The following is a 23509-nucleotide window of genomic DNA, read 5'->3' as shown; positions in this document are numbered from 1 at the left end:
CCGATAACACCCCCACCCCCATTACAGACAGACACATTCCCAATACACCCCCACCCACACAGACACACCTCATACTATTTACCATCCCTACACACATCCACAGGACACTTGAAATCAACAGTATTCTCCCAACAGTTGCTCAGAAGATTCTGGAATCTCAATAATCAAAACTAGGTTTCCTGATGTTTCTGATTACAGACTCTAACCCTGACCATGCAGAACAAGAAGGTCCAAGTTTACCTGCTGATCTGTGCTGTCTTAACTGTCTCACCAAGGGATGGTACTGCTGGGAAAACCCAGCCTCTGTGGGTCCAGTGACCCTGTTCTTCAGAACTGGACCTGAAACGTTAACTTTGCTTTATCTCCACAGATGCTGAAAGACCTGCTGCGTTTTCCCAGCAATTTCTGCTGTTGTTTCTGATGTCCACAGTGCTTTGGGTTTTTTTCATAAAAGTTCATTCTGGTCGGGCAAAGCCACTTTATATTTAAAAAATCCTTTCAGTGTTTCTGAACCTCCCCATATCTATAACCACAGTCAGTCTCTATCATCCTTTAAGGTCTGTGTAATATTATAATTCTGACCACTTTCTTGATTTTTCCCTATTTCTCCACTGATGGCTATGCCTGTGCCCCGAGCTCTGGAATTCCCTCCCTATATCTCTACCTATCTCTAGTCTATCTCTCTCTTTCCAATTTTAAGATGTCCCTTATTAGCCAGGCCAATGACCAAGCTTTGGGCCACCTCTCCTAATTTCTTATCATGTGCTTCAGTGTAAAACCTTCCTCAGTAAAGAGCCTTTTGAGTATTTCAGGCACTATATAAAGGTTAATTGTTACTGATGCTCAGTAATTATTTGGTTGAATGGTCCATGAAGGAATTGGGAGTGAGCCCAACAATTAATCTCATCCTCCGTGAGATAGATTCCAGATCATATCCAAATGCATATTCTTCGCTTGGGCCACTTGGGACCTTAAACAAAAGAAGTGGTGATAGGGGAAGTAAATCACTGTATGGCTAGCCTGTAAGGAAGTCCCATCCACTCATTTTCTATAGTTTATGAGGTCACCTCAAACCCTTGAAATAAAAACAGAAGGTTCTAGAAGGGCCATCTTCAGGATGTCTTCATACACCACAGAATGTCATGCCTCGTAGGCAAATGTTCACTGTTCCAGACGCAATACTTTGAGACATGACCAGGCGCTATACATAAGAAACTGTTTAGCACACACCCAGATTTTGTGAAGAGCTTGGAGGGGAATCTGTTTTTATTCATTCATGAGATGAGGGCATTGTTGGCTAGGCCATGATTTATTGCCCATCTCTAATTGCCCAGGGGGCAGTTAAAATTCAGCCAGATTGCTGTGGGCCTGGAGTCACAGGTAGGCCAGATCAGGTAAGGATAGCAGTTCCTTTCCCAAAAGGGCATGAGTGAACCAGATGGAGTTTTTTGACAACAATGGGGCAGCATAGTGGCTCAGTGGTTAGCACTGCTGCCTCCCAGCATGAGGGATGTGTGTTCAATTCCACCCTTGGGTGACTGTGTGGAATTTGCACATTCTCCCTGTGTCTGCGTGGGTTTCCTCCGGGTGCTCTGGTTTCTTCCCACAGTCCAAAGATGTGCAGATTTGGTGGATTGGCCATGGGAAATGCTGGGACATTCTTTGGAGGGTTGGTGTGGACTGGATGGGCCAAATGGCCTGTCTCCACACTGTAGCGATTCCATTCTACAATGGATTCATGGTCAAGATGCAATTCTTTTCTTTTTAATTGAATTCAAATTCTGCTGTGGCAGGATTCACACTGGAGTCCCCAGAACATTACCTGGGTCTCCGAGTTAATAGTTCATGGATAAGACCACTAGGTCATCACTTCCCCTATGTGGGCAGTTATGTTTTTGAGAGCTGAGCATTGTTGAATATTCCTACTCTTGAGACAGCGCCATGAAATTATTGCTGTGCAACCACGAAAAGTTCTTTCAGTCGGAGGACACCTTCAACAATAGCCATGATGTGGAGGAGCCAGTGTTGGACTGTGGTAGACAGAGTTAAAAATCACACAACACTGGGTTATAATCCGACAGGTTTATTTGGAAGCACTAGCTTTTGGAGCACTGCTCCTTCGTCCGGTAGCTGATGAGGAAACAGCGCTCCGAGAGCTAGACTTCCAAATAAACCTGTTGGACTATAACCCAGTGTTGTGTGAGTTTTAATCTTGAACAATGCAGCACTCTGCACTGGTACTGTCTGGGCAGTGAGTTCAGGTCAATAGACTGAGATCTTGATAAGTTGTACTGTGTGGAAACAGATTGGAAATTTCCATCTGAACCACTAACTTGCACTCCCTTTCAGATCCTGATAACCTGTTTTTCAGCTCCAATGCCTGGAGCTCATGCCTGCAATGTATTACTGCCTTGAAACACATTCTAAACTCTTGTTTTGTATGTCATTTCACCTGCAGATAGAGATTATTCATCACTCTCTCTCGCTGGCCAGAAAATTCTCATTGAATAGATTTTGTAATTAATTTTGATTTGCTTTGTATATTTTATTATTTAAATCAGTAAAGTTATGGATTTTTCTCCTAATTGAATGAGCTCCATTTTCTTTGTTGAGAATATCATGCAGCATTTGATAGTTTGGTCACGGTGACAATTCCAGGACAAGCCTGTTTACTGTAAAACATGTGACATCCTCAATCCTTTTTGAAGGCATAGTATTGGATTACAAGAAATTGCTGCAGCAAGGCACAGCTAATTGAACCTGCCTGATGACTCATACCTCCTGGCCCCGTGCTCTTGCTGTATCTGGGGTACAGTTCCACCGAGACAACTGACCTCTCTTGTCACTTTGTCCATCTCACCATTCATTGTTCAAAGCAGTTAAGCTGATCCCTGATCTTGTCCCAACCCAATAGCCACATTCAATGGAACCCTACTAGTGTGGGAGCAAGCCATTCAGCCAATCGGAGTCCACACTGATCCTCAAGAGGAGCATTCCTCCCCCCCCCCCCCAAAGACCCACCTCCTTACATGGTAACCTTTCTTTTCCCATGGCTAATTCACCAAGCCTGCATATCCCTGAACATGATGGGCAATTTAGCATGGCCAATCTGCCTAACCTACACACCTTTGAACTGTGGGAGGAAACCAGACCACCCAGAGGAAACCCACACAGACACGGAGAGAATGTGAAAACTTCACATAGCCGCTTGAGGCTGGAATCAAACCTGGGTCCCTGGTCCTGGTAGGCAGCAGTGCCAACCACTGAGCCACCATGCTCCCCCAGACTCGGTCCCCGAGTGCTTTGTGCTCCCCAGCATCAATTCCCACTCAACAATTAGGCCTGGGAATCCCAGAAGGTGTTTGAGTAGCACTCTTAACACCCGAGTTCAAATAGGCTGATGTTGGGTCCTGTTGCACCAACCTCAGTCGAGAATTGCAGACTCATGATCCTAGTGTAGTGGTTATGAAGGCCCATGCTGCTGGAGAGGTCATCTTTGGGGAAAGATATCAAATTGAAGCCTTTCCACCCTCTGATTTGGATATAAGAGATTCCGTCCAGAATTCCAAGTAAAAGCAGGCTAATGCCCACTGTAATCCTGCTCAGTATCTGTCCGTCTAACTACATTACAATAAAAACAAATGGATATCTAGGCTTTAAAATGGGTGCTGTGTGATGGAATGAACTGCCAGAGGAAGTGATATGTGCAGGTACAATTACAACATTTAAAAGACATTTGGACCTGGTACATGGATCAGAGACGTTTGGAGGGATATGGAGCAAACAGGCAAATGGGGCTGGTTCAGTTTAGGAAACCTAGTCGGCATAGGCGAGTTGGGCCGAAGGGTCTGTTCCTATGCTGTATAACTCTGTGACGACCGCTGCTGTGGGATCTTGCTGTACTTATAACACGTCAAAAGCATTTCATTGCCTGCAGAGCTTTCAGGAAGGTCAAAGGGGATGAAAGACTGTGGAGAAATACAAGTCTTTCTCCTTTTCTCCTGCCCCTGTACACTCCACCAGGTGACCCCTCCTCCCCCAACCCACCACCCCCTCCCCCATCCCATCCCCACCCTTCCCCAGCCCACCCCACCCCTCCAAGCCCCTGAACCCACGTCCAATACATATTTCCAGTGCTGCCTAATCACCAGTCAGTTCACTCAGGACAGGTCAATGGTCACAACACTTGGATGACCCCATCTCGTTATTTACTGACTACCTTCACTTCCCGAGACATTACAGTTTATTTTGATTCAGTTGAGACGTTAGAGGAATTGGTAGAGTCAACGGGAAGAGAATCAGTTCCTCTAGCTCTGATGAAGAGTCATCTGGACTCGAAACGTTAGCTTGCTCTCTCTCCCTGGATGCTGCCTGACCCACTGTGATCTCCAGCATTTGGTTGTTTTCAGTTCCTGTTGCAGGCTGGTCCTGGATTTGACAAAAAACTGAAAGAATTGCAGTTGCTGGAAATCTGAAACCGAAACAGAAATTGCTGCAAAATCTCAGCAGGTCTGGCAACATCTGGGGAGAGAAACCATAACATCTTTCAGGTGTAATGACCCTTCCTCAGAACACAGGTCCTGGCCTGGGCTGATCAAGGCTGATGTGTCAACAAGCAATTCTTCAGACCAATAGGAACGGAAGTTGGGAGCTTTCTCTGACCAGAAAGTGGCTGAGGCTTGGGGAGAAGCCAACTGAAATGTTCAATGTTGCGATTTTCCTGTAAAACGATAGAGAATTCATTGTTGCTGAATCACAGCAACTGACAGGATTCGAAATACTGTTCTGCCATGACCTCACTAAGTGGCAGTGTAGACTCTAGCAGCAGAAATGACCTCCCCCCAAGGGCCCAGAGTGGGGATACAGCTGGGCTCTATGGGTGGGGACACTGCTGTTCTCGGGCCAAGGCTGGAGGCGACGGTCTCAGGACTGGAACAACACTGGGGCCAGTGATTTCTATCTCTGCTCCCTGCTCCCTTGTTTGTCGTTTGCTATAGTGAAACACAGAGGAAAGGGAGCAGAGGTTCCTGAGGATATTCAAGGCAAACGGGCCAAGTGCTGGAGAGTGGGATTAGTGTAGAAAGGTCAGCACAGACCTGCTGGGCCGAAGGGTCTTATCTTGGCTGTATGACTCTAAGACCATACAGCCCTTTCACCATCCAGAAAAATCCATGGCTGATCTTGTATTGCAAGCACTTCCTCACACGGCAGTGATTTTCATTATGGCCAACAATCTCTCGATTTCAGATTTGAATGTGCAGTACTCGTTAACACAGAAAGGCAGCTCAGATTCCAAAGATTCACGACGCTCCAAACAGACACTCCTCCTCATCTCAGACCTAACTGTCCAATCCCTCACCCTGAGACTCTCCAGGAAACCGTGTCTCAGTGACCTCCTGACTTCTAAGAGCCATATGTGTTTCAATGAGATCAACTCTCCTTCTCCTCCATTTCAGACCTCACCAATAACAGAACAGGTGCCGAGATATTTTCAAGTGATTTTTTTTTGAAGTGTTAAATCAGTGTTGCTTTGTGTGTGAACTCGCACCAGGAGACTCACTAATTGTCAGACTACACTATGTTTGCACCTTGCCGGTGTAAATCCTGTGGTGTCATCCTACAGAACATTTAATGGGTTCTTATCAAATTCTTCCATCTGCCGTATCTGCCATGATTATATTAAGCAGCTTCTCACCTGTTTAACGAACAGAGGACAGAACTCAATTGGAAAGTGTTGAGAGAATGATGAGAGAGAGAGAGAGAGAGAAAAACAAACATACTCTCCAATTTGAGACTTGGCTGCAAGTCTCTGTCCCTCTCTTTTTCTCTATCCCCTCCTTTGTTCTACCTGTTTCAAACATTCAGAATCAGCTGCTGTGCGACTCTGAGTACAGGCGAGGCCATTTGGAGAACAGATGAAATTCTAGTAAATTTGTTGTCTTTTTTATCACAAGGAGGTTTTCTTTCAAAACAGAAGAAAAGTATCAGTAGCGCCAGGTCTGCTCAGTGGGTTCACTGCTCCATGCTGCGTTGTACTGGGTCAGTCTGAGCAGTGCAGGCCACTGGTTCATTTTCACTTTGGTCTTTACCGACTGCACTGATCACAGGCCCAGTTGTACAGGGGCTGCTGTAATTGGTCTCAGAGCTCCAGACCAGAAATAGAGAGGTAGAAATGAAGGGAAGAGAATGTTCTGGGTCAGTGTTTTTGATTTTCCACAGGCAGAAGTTAGAACTGGAGCGTTATGGCTATTTCTGGGCACCATAACCAATGAAAAAGGGCGAAGTTATGGAAACACCATCGCTTTTAAGTTCCCTTCCAAGCCATTCACCATCCTTGCTTGCAAATATATCATCATTCCTTCACTGTCGCTGGGTCAAATTCCTGTAATTCCCTCCCTAATGGCATTTTGGGTTAACCCACAGCAGGTGGACTGCAGCAGTTAAAGAAGGAAGCTCACCACCACCTTGTCAAGAGCAACCAGGGATGGGCAATAAAATGTTGGCCCAGCCAGCAATGTGCACATCCCACAAATGAATTCAAAAAAGACTTGGGTCACAGTGTGGAAGAAACTGACTGAGATAGTCTCAGGGGTGAGAGCTTGGAGTGATATGGATAGTCTGGAAAGGCTGTGTTTGCATATTGCTGCAAAAGGGACAATATTTTGTCAGAAACTTTAGCTTTATGCTCATCAGGACAACGTGCAAGAATGCTAATAAAGGAAAAGCCAACACCAATACTACTGCATGCCAGGAGGGTGCTGACCGGTTGGCAAGTGGATTCTGATTGGTGCAGGAGTTGCCATGGAGAATGCAAGATGCATTATTGTTTGTAGAGATTTGATAGAGGTGTTTAAAATTTAGACAGAGTTAAAAAGAAAGAAACTGCTTCTGGTAGCTGAATGATCAATAAACAGGGGACAAAGATGTAAAGTGATTGGACTGCAAATGCTGGAGATCAGAGTCGAGAGTATGTTATTGGGAAAGCACAGCAGGTCAGGCAGCATCTAGGAAAAATAAAATGAGGAAAGCTTTACCTAACCCATGAGAGCAGAGATACACCAGAATGATTCTCAGGCTGGTGGTTTTTAACGACAGATTAGGATGGAGAATTAGTTTTACACAGACCTTTGGAGAACACTGCATCGATGCAGTGGTGAAAACAGATTCAATGCTTACCTCCAAAATGGAATGCAAACATATGGAACTGGATAAATAGATTTTTTAAAAATTGAATGGGAAAAAACTTGCCGAGAAATTGACCAGGGGTTAATGAGATTGTCTTTAAAAACAAAATTGGTGTGAATTAATGGACTGAATGGCCTAATGCTGTGATTCCAGAATCAGTGAGTAGCATTGCTGCTGTAATAGACACACCCAGGTTTTGGACAAAGGGAAGAGGCATCAGATTTGCACCGGTGACCCATCCTCCTGTGGGCAAATAACTCAACCCTTCCCATCTCAGACCGTGAACATGGAGGGACACTGAGAAGATTGTCTTGAAGCATGTGGGCACAAAAAGAGGCAAAAACTCCATGTAATGCTGTCAAATTCCTTTTTGATGAGGCCAGCATTTATTGCTCATTCTTAATTGCCCAGAGAGCAGTTAAGAGTCAACCTTGTTGCTGTGTGTCTGGAGTCACATGTAGGCCAGACTGGGTAGGGATGGCCTATTTCTGTCCTAAGGACTTTAGGGAACTGGGTGGGATTTTCCCCTGAGAATCAATATGATTATCATTGATTTCAAATCCCACCATCTGCTATGGTGCGATTCGAACCCGAGACCCCAGAAGATTCCCTGTGTCTCTGAATTAATAGTTTAGCAATACTATCACTAGGTCATCACCTACCCTGGGACACCAATGAGCAGGCATCTTTGGACTGTTGGAGGAAACCCACGCAGACATGAGGAGAATGTCCAAGCTCAACACAGACAGTTGCCCGAGGTGGTATTCAAACCCAGGTCCTTGGCACTGTGAGGCAGCAGTGCTAACCACTGAGCCACCGTGCCACCCCTGAAGGGGTGAGTAAAAGTCTGGTCAAAGAGGTAGGATTTAAGGAGAATGAGCAAAGGTTGGCGAGGAGGAGAGTTTTTAAGGAGAGAATTGCAGAGCTTCGGGCTTATAAAACTGAAACTACAGACTCCAGTGTTAGGGTGAAGGGTGTAAGATGATGTAGGCAGGAGCCAGTGGAATATGGAGATTTTCAAGGATTGAAGCTGCTTTCAATAACAGGGAGGCGTAAGGTCCTGGTGAGATTTAATCAGAAGGATATGAATGTTAAATTTGCAATGTCACCAATCCAGGGGCCAGTGTACATCAGCAGAGTTATGTGATAGTCCTCACTTTCTCCTCGAGTTATTAATTACATGACTTGGTGCAAGTGAAGCCTCACAGTTTAGGGATGCTTTGAAATTTGTAGAGGATTGAAGATGCAAGACCAATTTGTTGGAATGAATAGCCAAATCTGAAATGATAAAAACTTTAGATAAATGCAAAAAGTGTGAAAAAAAACAAGCAATATTGGATGAAGGCAGTATTATTCACCAGGCCTGGTACTTCCTTCAGTTTATCAGATCAGAGATAGATTTAACCACGGGGGAGTATCTCTCGTAATCCAAGTCACCTGGAAATGCTTCACCATGAGGCAATGGATTCTAACCAAGAGAGCAATCTGGTAATTCCTTTACCTGAGCTCAATGACCAAGTGCTCTTGCCTGCTTACTTCCCTGGAAACAGGGCAGCACTGTGGCTCAGTGGTTAGCACTGCTGCCTCACAGCACGCAAGACCCAGGTTCAATCCTAGCCTGGGGTGACTGTCTATGTGGAGTTTGCATGTTCTCCTTGTGTCTGTGTGGATTTATCCCACAGTCCAAAGATCTGCAGGTTAGGTGGATTGTCTGTAATGTGGAGATAGAGTAGGGCTTGGGACTGGGTGATATGCTTTTCAGAGGGTTGGTGCAGGCACAATGGGCCAAATGGCCTCCTTCCACACTATGGTTCTACGAAAGTATTAATTATTGAATATTTTCTATGAATTTTAATCAGCAAAACAATAATCAGAATTAAGCCATGACCCCCATGTGCAGAAGCAATAGAACTCAAAAGGCTTCACACTATCCAGAACATGAGCTCCTGCTTGATCAACATCTTATGCACCACTGTCAACATCCAATTCCTCCTTCACAAAGAGAACTACATGTGTCATCTATAAAGCTTCAAGAACGCAGCAAGACTCCTTCAACACTGACTTCAAAACCTGAGACCTCTCTCACTTAGGAGGGCAAGGGCAACAGACTCACAGGAGCACCACCATGTGCAGGTTCCCCTATAACTACTCACCAACTTAGAAACATATTGCTGTTCCTTCACTATGGTTGGGTCAAAGTCCTGGAAATCCCTCCCTAACCGCACTGTGTGTGTCTCTACAGAACAAATAGTGCAAGCATTAAAGAGCAAGATTCTTGTCAAGGGCAATTAGAGATAGGCAATAATTGTTGGCCTTGTCAGCGACGCCCACATCCCAGTAATGAGTAAAAGAATCTTGAAGAGAGTCAGAGATCTGAGAGGGCAATGACCTTCCAGTGGTGGGCAGTGCCATTCCATATCCATCTGCTCCACTAGGAAGGAGGTCTAGAGACTGGAGATGTCAGCAGTGACCCGCAGTAGGAGCCTGCACTTCCTGAGGAACTGTTTTGCAGAAATGCAGTGAGGCCTGACCCTCTTCCTGTGGACACATTCATTCAGCTGGATATCTGTGTCCATCCTCCTGGCTTTCTCGAAGGACACACAGCCGAAGGGAAAGCAGCTCGTACTTTTGTAGGCGTTGGTGATGCTTTCCCTCTTAACCCCTCATCACAGGTGCAAGGTGCGGTGGAAAAGCTGCTCCCATTGCCAGGTTGAAAGCTGTTGGCAGGCAGTTACAACTGAGGATGGGCAAAAGTGCAATTCTGAAATTGACCATCACACGTTATAAAGTGACAGCATTCTGGCAGGGACTGAAAGATTCGAACAGCAGTGTTTCTCACCCGGCCATGGCTGGAGATCTTCAGTTTCACAGGTCAAAGCTTTCCCAACCTCTCATTTTAAAAGCAACAGCCTTCCTGCTCAGGACTTATATTGTTCACTCTGGCTGTCAGACCAGGAGAATGTGTCTCAGAGTCTGCTAAAGCCAGACCAAAGGATCAAAGTCACACTGAATTACCGATTATAACATTTGAATGCCTTTTCAAACAGATGTCTCCCACTCACATTCAATCCCATCCCAATGAAAGCTGGAAAAGGACTAGGTGTAGCTGGGATCCCAACTCACTTTTACAGAATTTATCTATCCACAGACTCCCAAAAGCATGTCCCCTGGGAAAAATCCCAGCCACTCCCCCACCCCATGGTTCTGGCTACATCCTTCCAGAAAGCATTAGTGAGGTTTACAATGATGTGTGCATGCCTATAGCCTATACAGTTTGTATCCATACATTTCCTGATTTCTAGCAATTAACCTGGCATTTGTAGGTGCTGTATGTATCTATATTCTTATATCCAAACTGTTCTTGGTGTGTACTTATACTGTTCCTAGTACTTTCCAGCAATACCCAAAACTTCAATCTTTTGAAAATTTTAAGTAAAAAAGTGGAAACTATAACTTTATTAAATTGAGATGAGAATAAACTTGTTCACTCAAAGGGTAGTAAATCATTAGAATTCTCTGCCCTAGAATGTGGTGTGTGTTCAGTCATTAAGTAAGTTCAAGACAGAGATGGATAGATTTCTAGTTACTAAAAACATCAAGGGAGATAGCACAAGGATATGATGTTGAGCTGCATGATCAGCCAAGATCTAGGAAGTCAGAGCTGGCTGGAGGGACTGAATGGCCTACATCTACTCCAATAGGCAAAGCTGTGGCAGATGATTTCAATGTCAGCAAGTGTGAGGCTATCCATTTTGGACTGACAAAGAGATCAGCATATTTTCTAGAAGTTAACTGGATGTCCAAAGAGACTTGCCTTTTGAGGGGAGGGGGGGGTTCGGGTGCATCAATCTTTAAAATGTCACAGACAGGTGCAGAAAATAATCAAGAAAGCTAATGGAATGCTGGTCTTTATATCGAGAGGACTAGAGTATAAGGATACAGAAGCTAGGCTGTATCTATGCAAAACCCTGGTTAGACCCCATTTGGAGACTAGAGTGGTGCTGGAAAAGCACCGCAGTTCAGGCAGCGCCCGAGGAGCAGGAAAATTGACATTTCAGGCAAAAGCCCTTCATCAGGGTTCCTGATGAAGAGCTTTTGCCCGAAACATTGATTTCCCTGCCCCTCGGATGCTGCCTGAACTGCTGTGCTTTTCCAGCACCACTCTAATCTAGACTCTGGTTTCCAGCATCTGCAGTCATTGTTTTTACCCACTTGGAGACTGCAGACAGATCTGGGCACCACACCTTAGGAAGGATAGATTAGCCTTGGAGAGAGTGCAATATAAGTTGTCAAGAATGATGCCAGGATTTCAAGGGTTAAGTTATGAGGAGATATTATACAAATTAGGCCTGTTTTCTCTAGAATTTAGAAGTTTAAGGGATGATCTGATTGAAGTCTTCAAGATAGCAACAGGAAACAATAGCGTAGATAAGCTATTTCTAGTGATGGGCGATTCTAGAACTAGGGGCATAGTCTGACAGTTAGGAACCAGACCACTCAGGAAAGATGTTAGGAAGTAGTTCCACACACAAAGGGTGGTAGAGGTTTGGAACTCTCTTCCACAAACAGCACTGGATGCTAGATCAGTTGTTAACTTTAAATCTGAGATAATTTTTTACTGAACAAAGGTATTTAGGGATATGGGCCAAAGGCAGATATATGGAGTTAGGCCACAGATCAGCCATGATCCCAATGAATGTGAGAGCAGGTTGAAGGGGCTGAATAGTCTACTCTTGTTCCTATGTGCCTATAAAAATTCCTATGTCCCTATAACCAGTTAACATTCCTTATTTACTGGCATTGTTATCATTTTATTTTATATTTTTAACATTTTCCTCTAGTACAGATTTCATTTTGAAATGAAATAGAAAGAGTAAACCTTTTCCGTTATGTAAATACTTAACTGTTCTGTCTTTGAGTGGATTTACATGAAGCACAAATCTTAACTGCCACCGGCCTCTTGAACAATTGCCTTCACAGGCTCCAGGTCAACAGATATTTCATGCCTTTGTTGTTTCCTTCTTGATCACAATATTCGAGCATAGCAATTTTTCAGATCAGTTAAAAAGGCATTCTACAGCAGCAATGAATGAGAGAGGCTTTCAGGCCACTTCCATACCTTTGCCTCATGGTCATTCAGTTGTCAGGATATCTAGATGCTCCATCTCTAAGGCTCTGATAGTGTCAAAAGAAAATCAGCTCTGTGTGGTCCCTGCAGATTTTGATCAGTAGCAGGCTACAGGAGTGGGAGCAGCCCCATCTCAGCCTCCAGGTAATATAAAGTAAAGGAGCTGAATTTCTTGACATCAGGCACAAGTGGCTGCCTGAGGCATTGCAGCTGTTTTAAGGAGTTAATAGGGCAAATCTAAATTTCCTCTGGTGCAGGGTATCCATAAACAAAGGGGGTCAAAACTTTTAATGTGAGAGCAGGATATTCAGGGGCAGTGATGGATAGCACTTGCTTCAGAGGAAATCTGATCCACCCTTATCCCAGAAAGGCTGGCGGGGTTAACTGAAACAAACGGAGATTACTAAATGGTCAGGCAAGCATAATACAAGCTGTGAAACAAAGTGGGATAGCTGAAGGGAGGATTCCTACGAGCTATAACAGAGTTAAATGTTGGAACAGGCTTCAGGGTCCAAAGGCCTTACTCATAGAGATATAGAGATGTACTGCATGGAAACAGACCCTTCAGTCAAACCCGTCCATGCTGACCAGATATTCTAACCTAATCTAGTCCCTCCTGCCAGCACCCGGCCCATATCCCTCCAAACCCTTCCTATTCATATACCCATCCAAATGTTGCAATTGTACCAGCCTCCACCACCTCCTCTGGCAGCTCATTCCATACATGTATCACCCTCTGCGCGAAAAAGTTGTCCCTTTGGTCTCTTTTATATCATTTCCCTCTCACCCTAAACCTATGCCCTCCAATTCTGGACTCCCCCACCCCAGGGAAGAAACTTTGTCTACTTACCCTATCCATGCCCCTCATGATTTTATAAACCTCTATGAGGTCACCCCTCACCCTCTGACTTCTATAAGTTTCCTAACTTTTGCCAATTCCAGAGCCAAGGGGCTGGGAATGTGGCCTGGACTTGTGATTTGGATGTGAAAATTTCACTGAAAGCCTCCAAAGTCGCAATAATGAACACTTCTGCATAATGAGAGCAAACAGTAAGTGGGAAAACTGATTTTATTTGAGACATAGCATACAACTACTTTCCAGTCAGACCACTCAAAGCTGGGCAGGTACAACTGCTATCATATAGCAGGGTTAGGGAATGTATAAATTCATAGAGATCCATGCACTTTGAAAGCAAACATTAAGAAATAATGCAGCCCTGACCTCTTTTCTGCCTCTGAACATGTCTTTGTGCTGGCAGGAGACTCCAGGGGCTTTGATTACCACCAGAAAATAGAAACACAACAGCTGGGACAAACAGGTTGAGTGTGTGAAGCACACGTTCTGTCTATTTGTACCTGAAAATTACAATCAGACCTACAATCAACACAGCAACTCTGAATCGCAGATTCCAACAATCTCCTGCCTCCATGTGAAATACGCTTGCAAAAACTGAGGATCAATCAATTTGAGAAATGAACTCCAGTCAAAATTACCAAGGGAAAAGGCACAAGTCCAATGTGCAATGGGACATGGAGCTATTCATTCCAGGACTTTAAGAAGTGGAACATTCCATAGAATCCCACCTCAGAGCACAGAATGACATTTCCATAGAATCCCACCTTAGAACACAAAATGAGATCATTTGGTCCATCTGTGTATCCCCTTTGAACAGCTGACACATTGAAAGAGGTAATCTGAAATGTGGAAGGATGGACTGGATGGAAAATGTTTACAATGCATTATATCCCATTGATAAAGCTTCTGTAGCCCACAACCTCCAGATTTAAATCTCTTGAGTTGCTGGCTCACACATTGAGTTGTTGAAGAGCTGATGAGATTTTATACTTTTCTCACTGAGTTCTCTGGATCTAAAAGAGCTCTGTTTTAGCATCAATCTCCCAGCTTTCAGCCGGATGATTAATTTTATAAATTCACATGTGGATATTGTTCATACCCTATGGTTGAAATCATGTGGGGACGCAAGTTTGACTCTGCCCTTTATAATTGTAAGTACTTAGAGAATCATCTGTTTTTTTTTTGGAAGAACTTGTCTCCATCTCCAGCAGCTTTCAGCCGGATGATTAATTTTATAAATTCACATGTGGATATTGTTCATTCCCTATGGTTGAAATCATGTGGGGACGCAAGTTTGACTCTGCCCTTTATAACTGTAAGTACTTAGAGAATCATCTGTTTTTTTTTGGAAGAACTTGTCTCCATCTCCAGTAATTGCTTAGATATGCTCCTATCTATGTGGGTGGATCTATCTGACACCACATGGCTCCCTTTTGAGATGCCAAGTTTCCAAGTGCCATCAATGTGGTCTCTCATGCCACTGAGCAGTACTGGGGAGGTGAGGGGGTGGGTGTGAAAGGATGATGATTAGTCTAGACAGATTAAAGGTTGGTCAAGATAAAAGGCAAAACATGACAGGAGGAAAGGTGAAGAATTCCTGAGTGAGTTCATCATTTTTAAAGCAGCTCTCTAAACTTGGCATTCAAAGAAAGTACCTTTCTATAAAGTGGGGTCTGCAAATGAAGCAAATTCTTTGGAAAATTCTCGAACACAGTTCAAAAAGACCAACTAACTACAACAGTTCCAGACATGGTAAGCTGGAAATGTCTCTTGATGATTCCAGAGTTGGGTTAACCACAACTAATCTCAAACGTTTTAGAGTGAGGATAATGAGACATAATTCTACAGCAGTTCCATTGGCTCTTCAATTACAAAATCCAAGACTATCAGAGCAATTGGCTACCTCCCAAATCCAGAACAGTTACACTGTCAGGGAGCTGTGTCTATTTGTATATTGTCCTTTAATGCTGGTTCTCAAGAGGATGACAGAGTTTGGTGAACATGATAAACTTCACATTGTTCTTGAGGCTTACTTGAGGCACAGATATTGACCTGTCATGACCAGGAACACAGGTGGCTAATTTTAGAATGGATCGAGAAATCACCAACAAGCTGATTATAGCTGCCTCCGAGCTTGTAATTCAAAGGTTTGGCTGCATGCCTTCTAAAATGAGCATTTTCACTTGTGAGGGTGGTGTGGGGTGGACTTTTAAATGTACCTCAGGACTACAAATTATAAAGATGTTTGACCTTTCCCACTAATAATGATAAATTTATTTTTAAACTAAAATGCAAATAAAGATGGACAGTCAGACAGATGGTAAAATAAAACCCACAGCAGTGTTGAATTACATGGATGCAGTTAATTATAAAGCAAATCAGCATGTTAATTAGAAGGAATGGGGGGGCAATAAATGATGTACCTTTTATTCAATATGTTAGCTGTTTACAAAGCCCATAGAGAAGGAAGATTATAGAATGGTGTGGATCAGGGTCATTCCAGAACTAGGCTTCTCGGTTCTTGTGGTGAGGTGGTAATATCTGTACCTCTGAGCCAGGAGGCCCAGATTCAAGTCCCACCTGCTCCAGAGGTGTATTATACCATCTCCAAGCACATTGTTTACAAAATGAATAGAAGAGATTTCAGACTAAATCATGACAATGGGAAAACCAATTCCCCAATAAACAAAAGACACAATTTTCATTGATATCACAAAATTTGCCTTCAGTCAAAGATTAAAGGAGACGTTTAATGGACAATCAGCTCGGGCAGTGCGGGTAAGACCACTTGAATTGTTTAAGGGGCAGCTGTATACCGGTAGTGGGAAAGTAAAGACCAGAGGGCTGTTCTGGCAGTAGAGGGAGAGAACTGGTGGTGGCCAAACCTGAGGGTCACCTGGGGGCCTCGGGAAGTCAGGAGAGATTGAAGGGAATTCGTTCACGGTCAGTGTGGGAATTGAACCCACGCTGTCACTATCACTCTGTGCCACCAACTAGCCATCCAAGGTAATCACAGCTTGAGGGGATGGGGTGGGGTGTAAGAGAAACTGCTGTGTTTGCAGAGTCCATTGAATGAAACTGAGATAAAAGCCACCCTCCTCTGTATCTTCCTCGCCAGCTCCAAAATGTAGTGCTTTTTTTTAATCCTGCTGGCTTGACTGCTAATCGAACAGAAAATATTGTCTTCAGATGTAGTGATATTCGGTACTGAAGCAATCTCTGCTGGTGTCAGTAGGTGGGCAGAAACCCCTGTGCAAACCGCTGCGATTACTGCAAGCTAAAATAAAATCCGTTGACAAAAAAAAACCCCCACAGCAGAGTTCTAGCAGAACACGAGCTTCAGTTTTAAAGATTCAGACTTAATCCGCAAGTTTGCTTCAGAGACTGGATGCTGTTTGGCTGACCTACATACCGCCTTCCCCAAACTTGAAGAGTAAAACTCGAATCAGAACACTGTTTTCCATCCGCAATCCCCTCTGCCTGAGAGGCCGCCTCATCCTCTTACACCCCAGTCATTTCACAGGGCAGATTTGGTGACAATGAGGCGACACACTTAGGAAACAAGTCAGGAAGAATAGTATGTAATAGCGTTGTATGAACAAAGACAACTGATGCTGCTGCCATCTATCAGATCACTTCTGTGACAGCGTGTGCTGTGAATCATTCTATTATATAGGAACTTATGCTAATTTCTTTCTCAGTGAAATCTAAATTACCAGGAGTCTAAACCCAAAGGACTAAATACAATGAATCAGAAACTGGACTATTTTCTACTCGTGACAGAGGGATAGATCCCGTCCTCCGACAAGGATCCATCCCCTTCTGTCCCTCAGGGAACAAAAAGACCCGTTTTACTCTCCAATTCCGATAATTGAAAGTCATTTTTTCTGCACTAAAAACAAATTAAATTGTTCCAACCATGCCATTTGAGAAAAGCATACAGCAACAAAAAAAGAGGGAATTTAGAGTTACAAGCATCACGTTATCTACTCATTTGAATTAATTGCCTTTCAGCCGAAGGAATAAATTAAATGAATTTATTTTGAAAATAAGGTCCACAACAAAAAACAGAATTAGATCATAAAAATAAACTCGCTGCAGAACTGATCTCCAAATGATCTGAAACATGCCAGGCTTGAATACGGGTTTTTGCTCCAAACGTCGATTTTCCTGCTCCTCGGATGCTGCCTGACCTGCTGCGCTTTTCCAGCACCACTCTAAACTCTTGTCACTGCTTCCAATGTTAGCTTGAACCCTGGCGAACGTACGCTGACAAAGTATGCTGTATGTGTATGGGTCTGTATGTGTATGCTGGGAAATGTTTATTTAAGGACCCAAGAGCCGGTCAAATGTCCCGACGTTTCTTTTGTTAAATGTGTGTGTGTGTACACGTGTGTGTGGGGGGGGGGGGGCGGTTGTTTTTGTTGTTGTTTTTCAAACAGCTGCAGATGATGTAGGCACCATCGAGTAATCCTCTCTTCAGTCTTGGCTGTGTACGCTGACCTTGTTAAAACAAATTCTATTGCTATCGCTCCTACCGCCACTGACTCAGTTCAGAAATCACAACCAGCCTTGGTCACACGTTGCTGTGTTAATAGAACTTACCGGGTTTAATAAACAATATAGACACTTCACATCCCCCGTCCGCCCCTAAAACCTTGTTTAAAAATCCACACACAGCTGTTAGTCTCGCAGTGAAACCGGACCTGTTCATAATCTCTCTCCTTCTCTCGGAGTTTTAACACAGCCCCCAGGGTAGGTGGAGAGGCTGTTCATTAACAGAACGGTACACAACTCGATTGGAAAAGCTATAGACGCTGAGGAGAGGGGGTGGGTGCGGGCAGCATTTTCCAAATTCCCCAGGGACCCTCTGTGCCCCAGTTTCTCTCTCTCTCTCATACACACACACAGAGCAAGTGAGTGCCTGATTCCGCTCTCGGTGTGTGTGTATATATGTGTGTGTGTGTTCGATGGGATGGGGACAGGCGGTAAGGGAGACTCAGGGAAAGCCAGCCCCTGGATGGGAACGGGCTGATGACTCCCCCCTCCCCTCCCCCATCACCCGGGCGGGGGCTTGTCCTCCCTCACTGGTCGGATTCTCCCTGTCCAGAGCCAGTCACTTTCAGAAATTGACCAGCTAACTGGGTCTCTGCAGGGGGTTGGCTTTATTGGGGGGAGGGGCAGTTTGGACTCTACTCCTTAACCCTTTCCACGACGTAAACTCCACTCTTCCCCCCCCCCCCCCCCGTTTTCCCACCCCCTTTCCTATCTGCCCGGACATACAATAGGAAGAGGTGTCAGGCTATTGTGCGCTGGACCTGCTCCCATTCAGTCCGAGGTTGCTCGGGAAGGATTGCATTGTCCTCTGGCAATCGTTATGATCCTGATCTCAAAAAGCACATCCTGCTCTCAGGGACTTAGTGACACCAACACAAATCCTTTTTTGAGTTGAATATCTTTTTTTTGAGTGGAGAGAGAGAGAGACGGACAGTCTGTGCAAACTCTTGCCCTCACCAGGTCAAATACAAGAATGGCAAATTACAAATTTACTGTTACCCCTTGTCTTCTGCTCGCATCCTCAGACTAACCATTCCTTCCTCGCGGAAGATTAATCAATCTGAAATTACCTGTTCCAGTTCTGTCCTTATCTGAATTTCAGATCCATGCCCGCACCCCCTCCCTCTCTTACACCCAAGAAACCACCACCTTCCGCCCCCCCACCCCATTTAACAGCCACACTTGTACTATGGTGCACCACGCGTCCGCCCGAATCATTCTGCCCTGCCTGTTCATCTCTGCATTAAACTGCACTAACCCTGAGGGCCGTGCATGGTGCGCGGAACCCAGTCTTTCACACACACACACAACACTCAGCGCTGGCCGGATTCGAGCGAACAGCTCAGCGTCCTATCTCTCGGCTAGAGGGGTCAACACAGCGCTGGGTTCGGATGGATGCTGCCACCACGTGTTATGAACTGTACCAGTAAAGACAGCGGTTAATAAACACCAAGTGACTGACTAACACTCAACCTTCGAAATCTTGTATCCTCTATACATAAATCTGGTCTGTCTGTTTAACAGTGATGGTATAGGGTCCGACCGCAGACGCTGTTGCATAACTGGAGCTGCGGCAATATCAGATTTAGGAAAGTCACACGGACTACAGTCTAACCATCTGACAACCACCTAAAATAAAATAAAATTGCAGGAAGCCTGAAGCTTCGACAATTCAATTCTGTTTACTTCTCAGGAGATTGCAAAGGGTCACGTGAAATGGGACAGCAGCGATGGCATGCAGTGCCCTTCAGTGCATCCTAGGCTCGGCAAGGTAAATGAGGGATTAGGAACGGGGCACAGGTATTTAGGCACAGGGTTGGCATAACTGGGATACTCTTGGGAGTAACATGTAGCTCATCGGCGCCAGATTGGTCTCCATTACACCATAAACAGCAACATTACACGCCACTTAATCCACTCTGCATCACCTATTACATTATAGAATATCTAATAGGTTCTAAATATCAGAATGATGACACTCTACCTAATGGATTCTACATCTATGGTCTGACAATTCTCCCAATATACGCCATCATTCAGTACACCCGCTATGATTACATAACTTCGTCCGTCTCATTCATTCCTCACATCCCACTATTTTTTCACACCACACATTCCACTGTCACCCACAATCTCCCAATCCCACTGGCATCCCAGTATCCCAATTCCACTGTCACCCACAATCTCTCAATCTCACAGTCTCCTAATCATATAATCACCCACAGTGTCTCCCGATCCTACTATGACCCACAGTGTCTCCCAATCTCACTGTCCTCACACACACATTTTGCCCCATTATCACACTCATTGCCAACAAGAAGAATGGGAGGTGATCTCACTGAAGCACCTGCTATTTGTAAGGAGTTTGACAGGGGGGTTGCTGGAAGGATTCCTCCCCAGGCCGGAGGATTGTAAACAAAAGGGGGCCTCAGTCTTCGAAGATGGAGTGGGCCATTCGGATGGGTTTGAGACCTTTGACTCAAAGGGTTGCGGGTCTTTGAAATGTTCACCGCATAGGAAGCCTGGTCATTGGAATATTCAAAATTGTGTGATGGATTTTGGGGATATTAAAGGATTTGGAGGAAATGGGAGCCCCTGGTCTTCATTGATGAAGCAGGGTTGAGGGGCCAGACGGTTACTTCCATTTCTTATACTAGAAAGCCCACCAATCAATACATTCACTCCGCTATTACTGGGCCACCCAATAAAGTTCTCACTGTACAGTGGCCTGATTTGTCCTGACTATTGGCGCCATTTCTTTCCCAATCTTGTGTCAACAGAAAACACCGCATCGCCATTCTGACTCCTGTGTGCAATGCCCACCGCCCAGTCATTACTCTGACTCCCCAAACCTTTAGGTGGTTCGTAAATAAATCTATCTGGTCTTGGACAAGGAACAAAGAGGCATTTCGTGAGAGTCAGCGAGCCCAAGAGTCCTGTAAACTGGCTGAACTTCGCTGTGTGGAGTTTACATCAGCACAGGGCTGCGGGCACCGCCCTGGACTCTCACAGACAGGCACTTTCTCCCCCCGGCAGGATCTGACCCACCATTGGACACTGCCTCTTCACTCCCTTTCCACCCAAAGGCCGTCTGTATGAAACACGGCTACTAATTTTCTAACAGTTTCAAATTTGTGATATTTATACAGATTGTCGATTGTTTCAGATTCACTTCGTGACAATCCATGGGGTTTTGTTAAACTGCAGTTTTAGACGCCGTTAGGGAACACTGAGCTTCGGTCTGATAAATGGGCCTCGCCCATATCTCTGTTAGCATCTGAAAGGTCTGTCTGCAGTATTGGATTTACACAGAAAAATATTTACTCCGCTGCCACTATCAAGATTTACTTTTGACCAGAGCACTGTATTCTCCCTGGTTTAACACTATCGAACGTTTAAGAGCTGCAGCCAGTGTTTAGGGGTGTATGTATATTTTTAAAAAAATCAAAGTACAGTATAAAAATCACTTTTTTTTGACAAACGTGCCTAAAGGTATGTTAAGAATCAGCTACTACAGATAAGCACAAGGATATAAACCTGTCTCAAATGAACCTCAACTAAAGCGGAGCCGCTTTGGGGAGTGGAGGTGGGTGGGGGGGTAATGGGGAAGAGTGATCAGGTTAATTCCCACCTCCAGGTCTTTGCTTTACAGACTGGCTGACTCCGATTGAACACTTCCCTTGACGCCTCAGCACCTGCGGTCAGATCTTGCAGCCAAAGTCCGGTTTAGCTTCGAACCCGAGCTCGCTGAGAAAGTGGAGTCCAACCCTAAAAACTCTGTGTCTCTCTCCACAGATGCCCTCCAGCGCTTTGCGTGTGTGTTTATAAATTGTCTCTGAATAAATCGATCATAAATCGATACTCAAAATTATTTTCATAATCGATTAGAAGAAATCTTTTTAGTTGGGAGGGTGGGGCTGCGATAGTGTTAAATATAATGTTGCGTTTTAAGATGACCTACATAGGCACACACACACACGCACATCCATAAACCGTTATCCCAAAGCACAGGTAAAACTGAAGGGACTGAATTATTCCCGACGACCTGGACTGACACTGAGGAGCTGCCGCAAACCTATTCACCTGGTACAGCAACTTACACTGAAAACAAAACCAGAAATTGCTGGAGAAATTCAGCAGGTCTGGGCTCTGGGTCACTGGAACGTGAAACGTTAACTCAGTTTCTCTCTGCACAGACCCGTTGAGTTAGTCCGCCGATTATTTTTCTTTTACACATCTTGAGCGTCCGCAATTTTTTGGTTTTTATTTTTTGGACTGATGTTGCCAATGTTTAAGTGAAGCCTCCGTTGAACTTTTTTTTAAACAGTTAACACATGCGAAGGGTGTACTCTCCACCCCTGACCACACGGGTCAGGGAGGTAATGCTTGGCTGGTCAGCACTTTCAAGCAGCGGCAGTGGTTATTTGGGTTAATCGGGCATTCAATACATAAACATGCACTGTTGATGTCTGCGGACAAATTTGTTTTGGCGGGGTTGCAATCTGTGTTCTGAGCGGCCTTTTTTTTGTGGGGGGAGGGGTGGGCAGATGATAAACAGCATCGCCCTCCCCCCCACCCCCACCCCCATGCAGACCCAACTTTCATATTCGTCTAACCCCCCTCCCTTTTAGTTACGACCACTGAAGGCGCTCAATATCCAGAGAGAGAGATGCTAGATCAGAGCTCGAGAATCCCAGACGACCAGCAACATCAACACAGCTACATTACGGTAACATTTAAGCACAAGCTCTCGCACACTGATAGGTAGATGACACCTTGGTTCAGAGTAGGGAGGGGAGGTGACTTGGGAGTTAGAAATTGAATCATTTATTTTAACCCCCTTCCTTCTCTTCCTCTGTTAAAAAAGTGAACCAGATGTCACATAACGACGAGCTATATATAAACACACACACACACATAAATATTAAAATAACAGCTTCAGCATTGACTCTCCAGTCATCTCCTAGCGGCTGAATCCACGCCATATATTCTCGGGCGAAGAGACTGAGAGAAAATGGAAAATGAAAAGGAGCCAATTTTTTTTTAAATCAAATCCACGAACATAGCTGATTTGACCCTTAAAATGCAACTAAGAGAGATAAATCCGTTTGAGCGAGGAAAGAAAATCCACACAGTGACTTTTTTTTTTAGGAAAAACCATCCTGTCTAAATTACAAAAAAAACCCCGATAGTTTCAGGGTGTTGTCAATTAACAGACTGAAAACTTATATCGAAAGTCCGCAATCTGTGACTGAACCAGATTGAAAATAAATTCCGTGCATCCAAAAAAAAACTCGCACTGCGGCGATCCTTGCAATATTTAATAAATGTTACGTATCAGTGAATATTTTATGCATTGAATCCTAGGTCGATATAGGAAAAATAAGGTGGGAAAATTACAGTGTCTGCAAAACAAAACACCCAACACTCCATTTCAAATTCAGATTTCAACAGCAAAAAAAAACACACAAATGACAAAATAAAACTTACCTTTCCTGCTCATTTTCCTCCCTGACCAGCCGCAAGAAAAGTTGGCAGTTCACAGAATAAATCTCCTCGAATTTAGCACCGATCCGGCAGAGGGAAGCGGGCTGTGGGTTGCTTCACAGAGATCCTGAACCAGGTCTTTTGCATCCTGAGAGTGTTAAATAAAGAAAGAGAGAGAGAGAGGCAGCAAGACACAGAGAGAGAGAGAGAGAGGGAGCGACTGAAGCCGACAGGAGACGCACCAAGCCCGGCTCACAGAGAGTCTGTGACCCGGTGGTGGTGGCGATTGTAGGGGC

At 44.6% G+C, this 23509-nt stretch overlaps 1 protein-coding gene across 1 annotated transcript in view; it reads right to left on the bottom strand.

The window, feature by feature from the left end:
* Nucleotides 1-23503, bottom strand: part of rtn4rl1b (reticulon 4 receptor-like 1b) — a 53669-nt gene extending 30166 nt beyond the window's left edge. The window contains exon 1 of the mRNA XM_043718170.1: nucleotides 23217-23503. Coding sequence (XP_043574105.1) covers nucleotides 23217-23229 — 13 coding nt within the window. The 5' untranslated portion in view covers nucleotides 23230-23503. The remainder of the gene's footprint in view (nucleotides 1-23216) is intronic.
* Nucleotides 23504-23509: the final 6 nt, after the last annotated feature.

This window comes from Chiloscyllium plagiosum, chromosome 28, assembly GCF_004010195.1.
Source record: "Chiloscyllium plagiosum isolate BGI_BamShark_2017 chromosome 28, ASM401019v2, whole genome shotgun sequence".
NCBI lineage: Eukaryota > Metazoa > Chordata > Chondrichthyes > Orectolobiformes > Hemiscylliidae > Chiloscyllium > Chiloscyllium plagiosum.
Note: the sequence above shows the minus strand (reverse complement) of the source record. Positions and strands in the feature narration are given on the sequence as shown.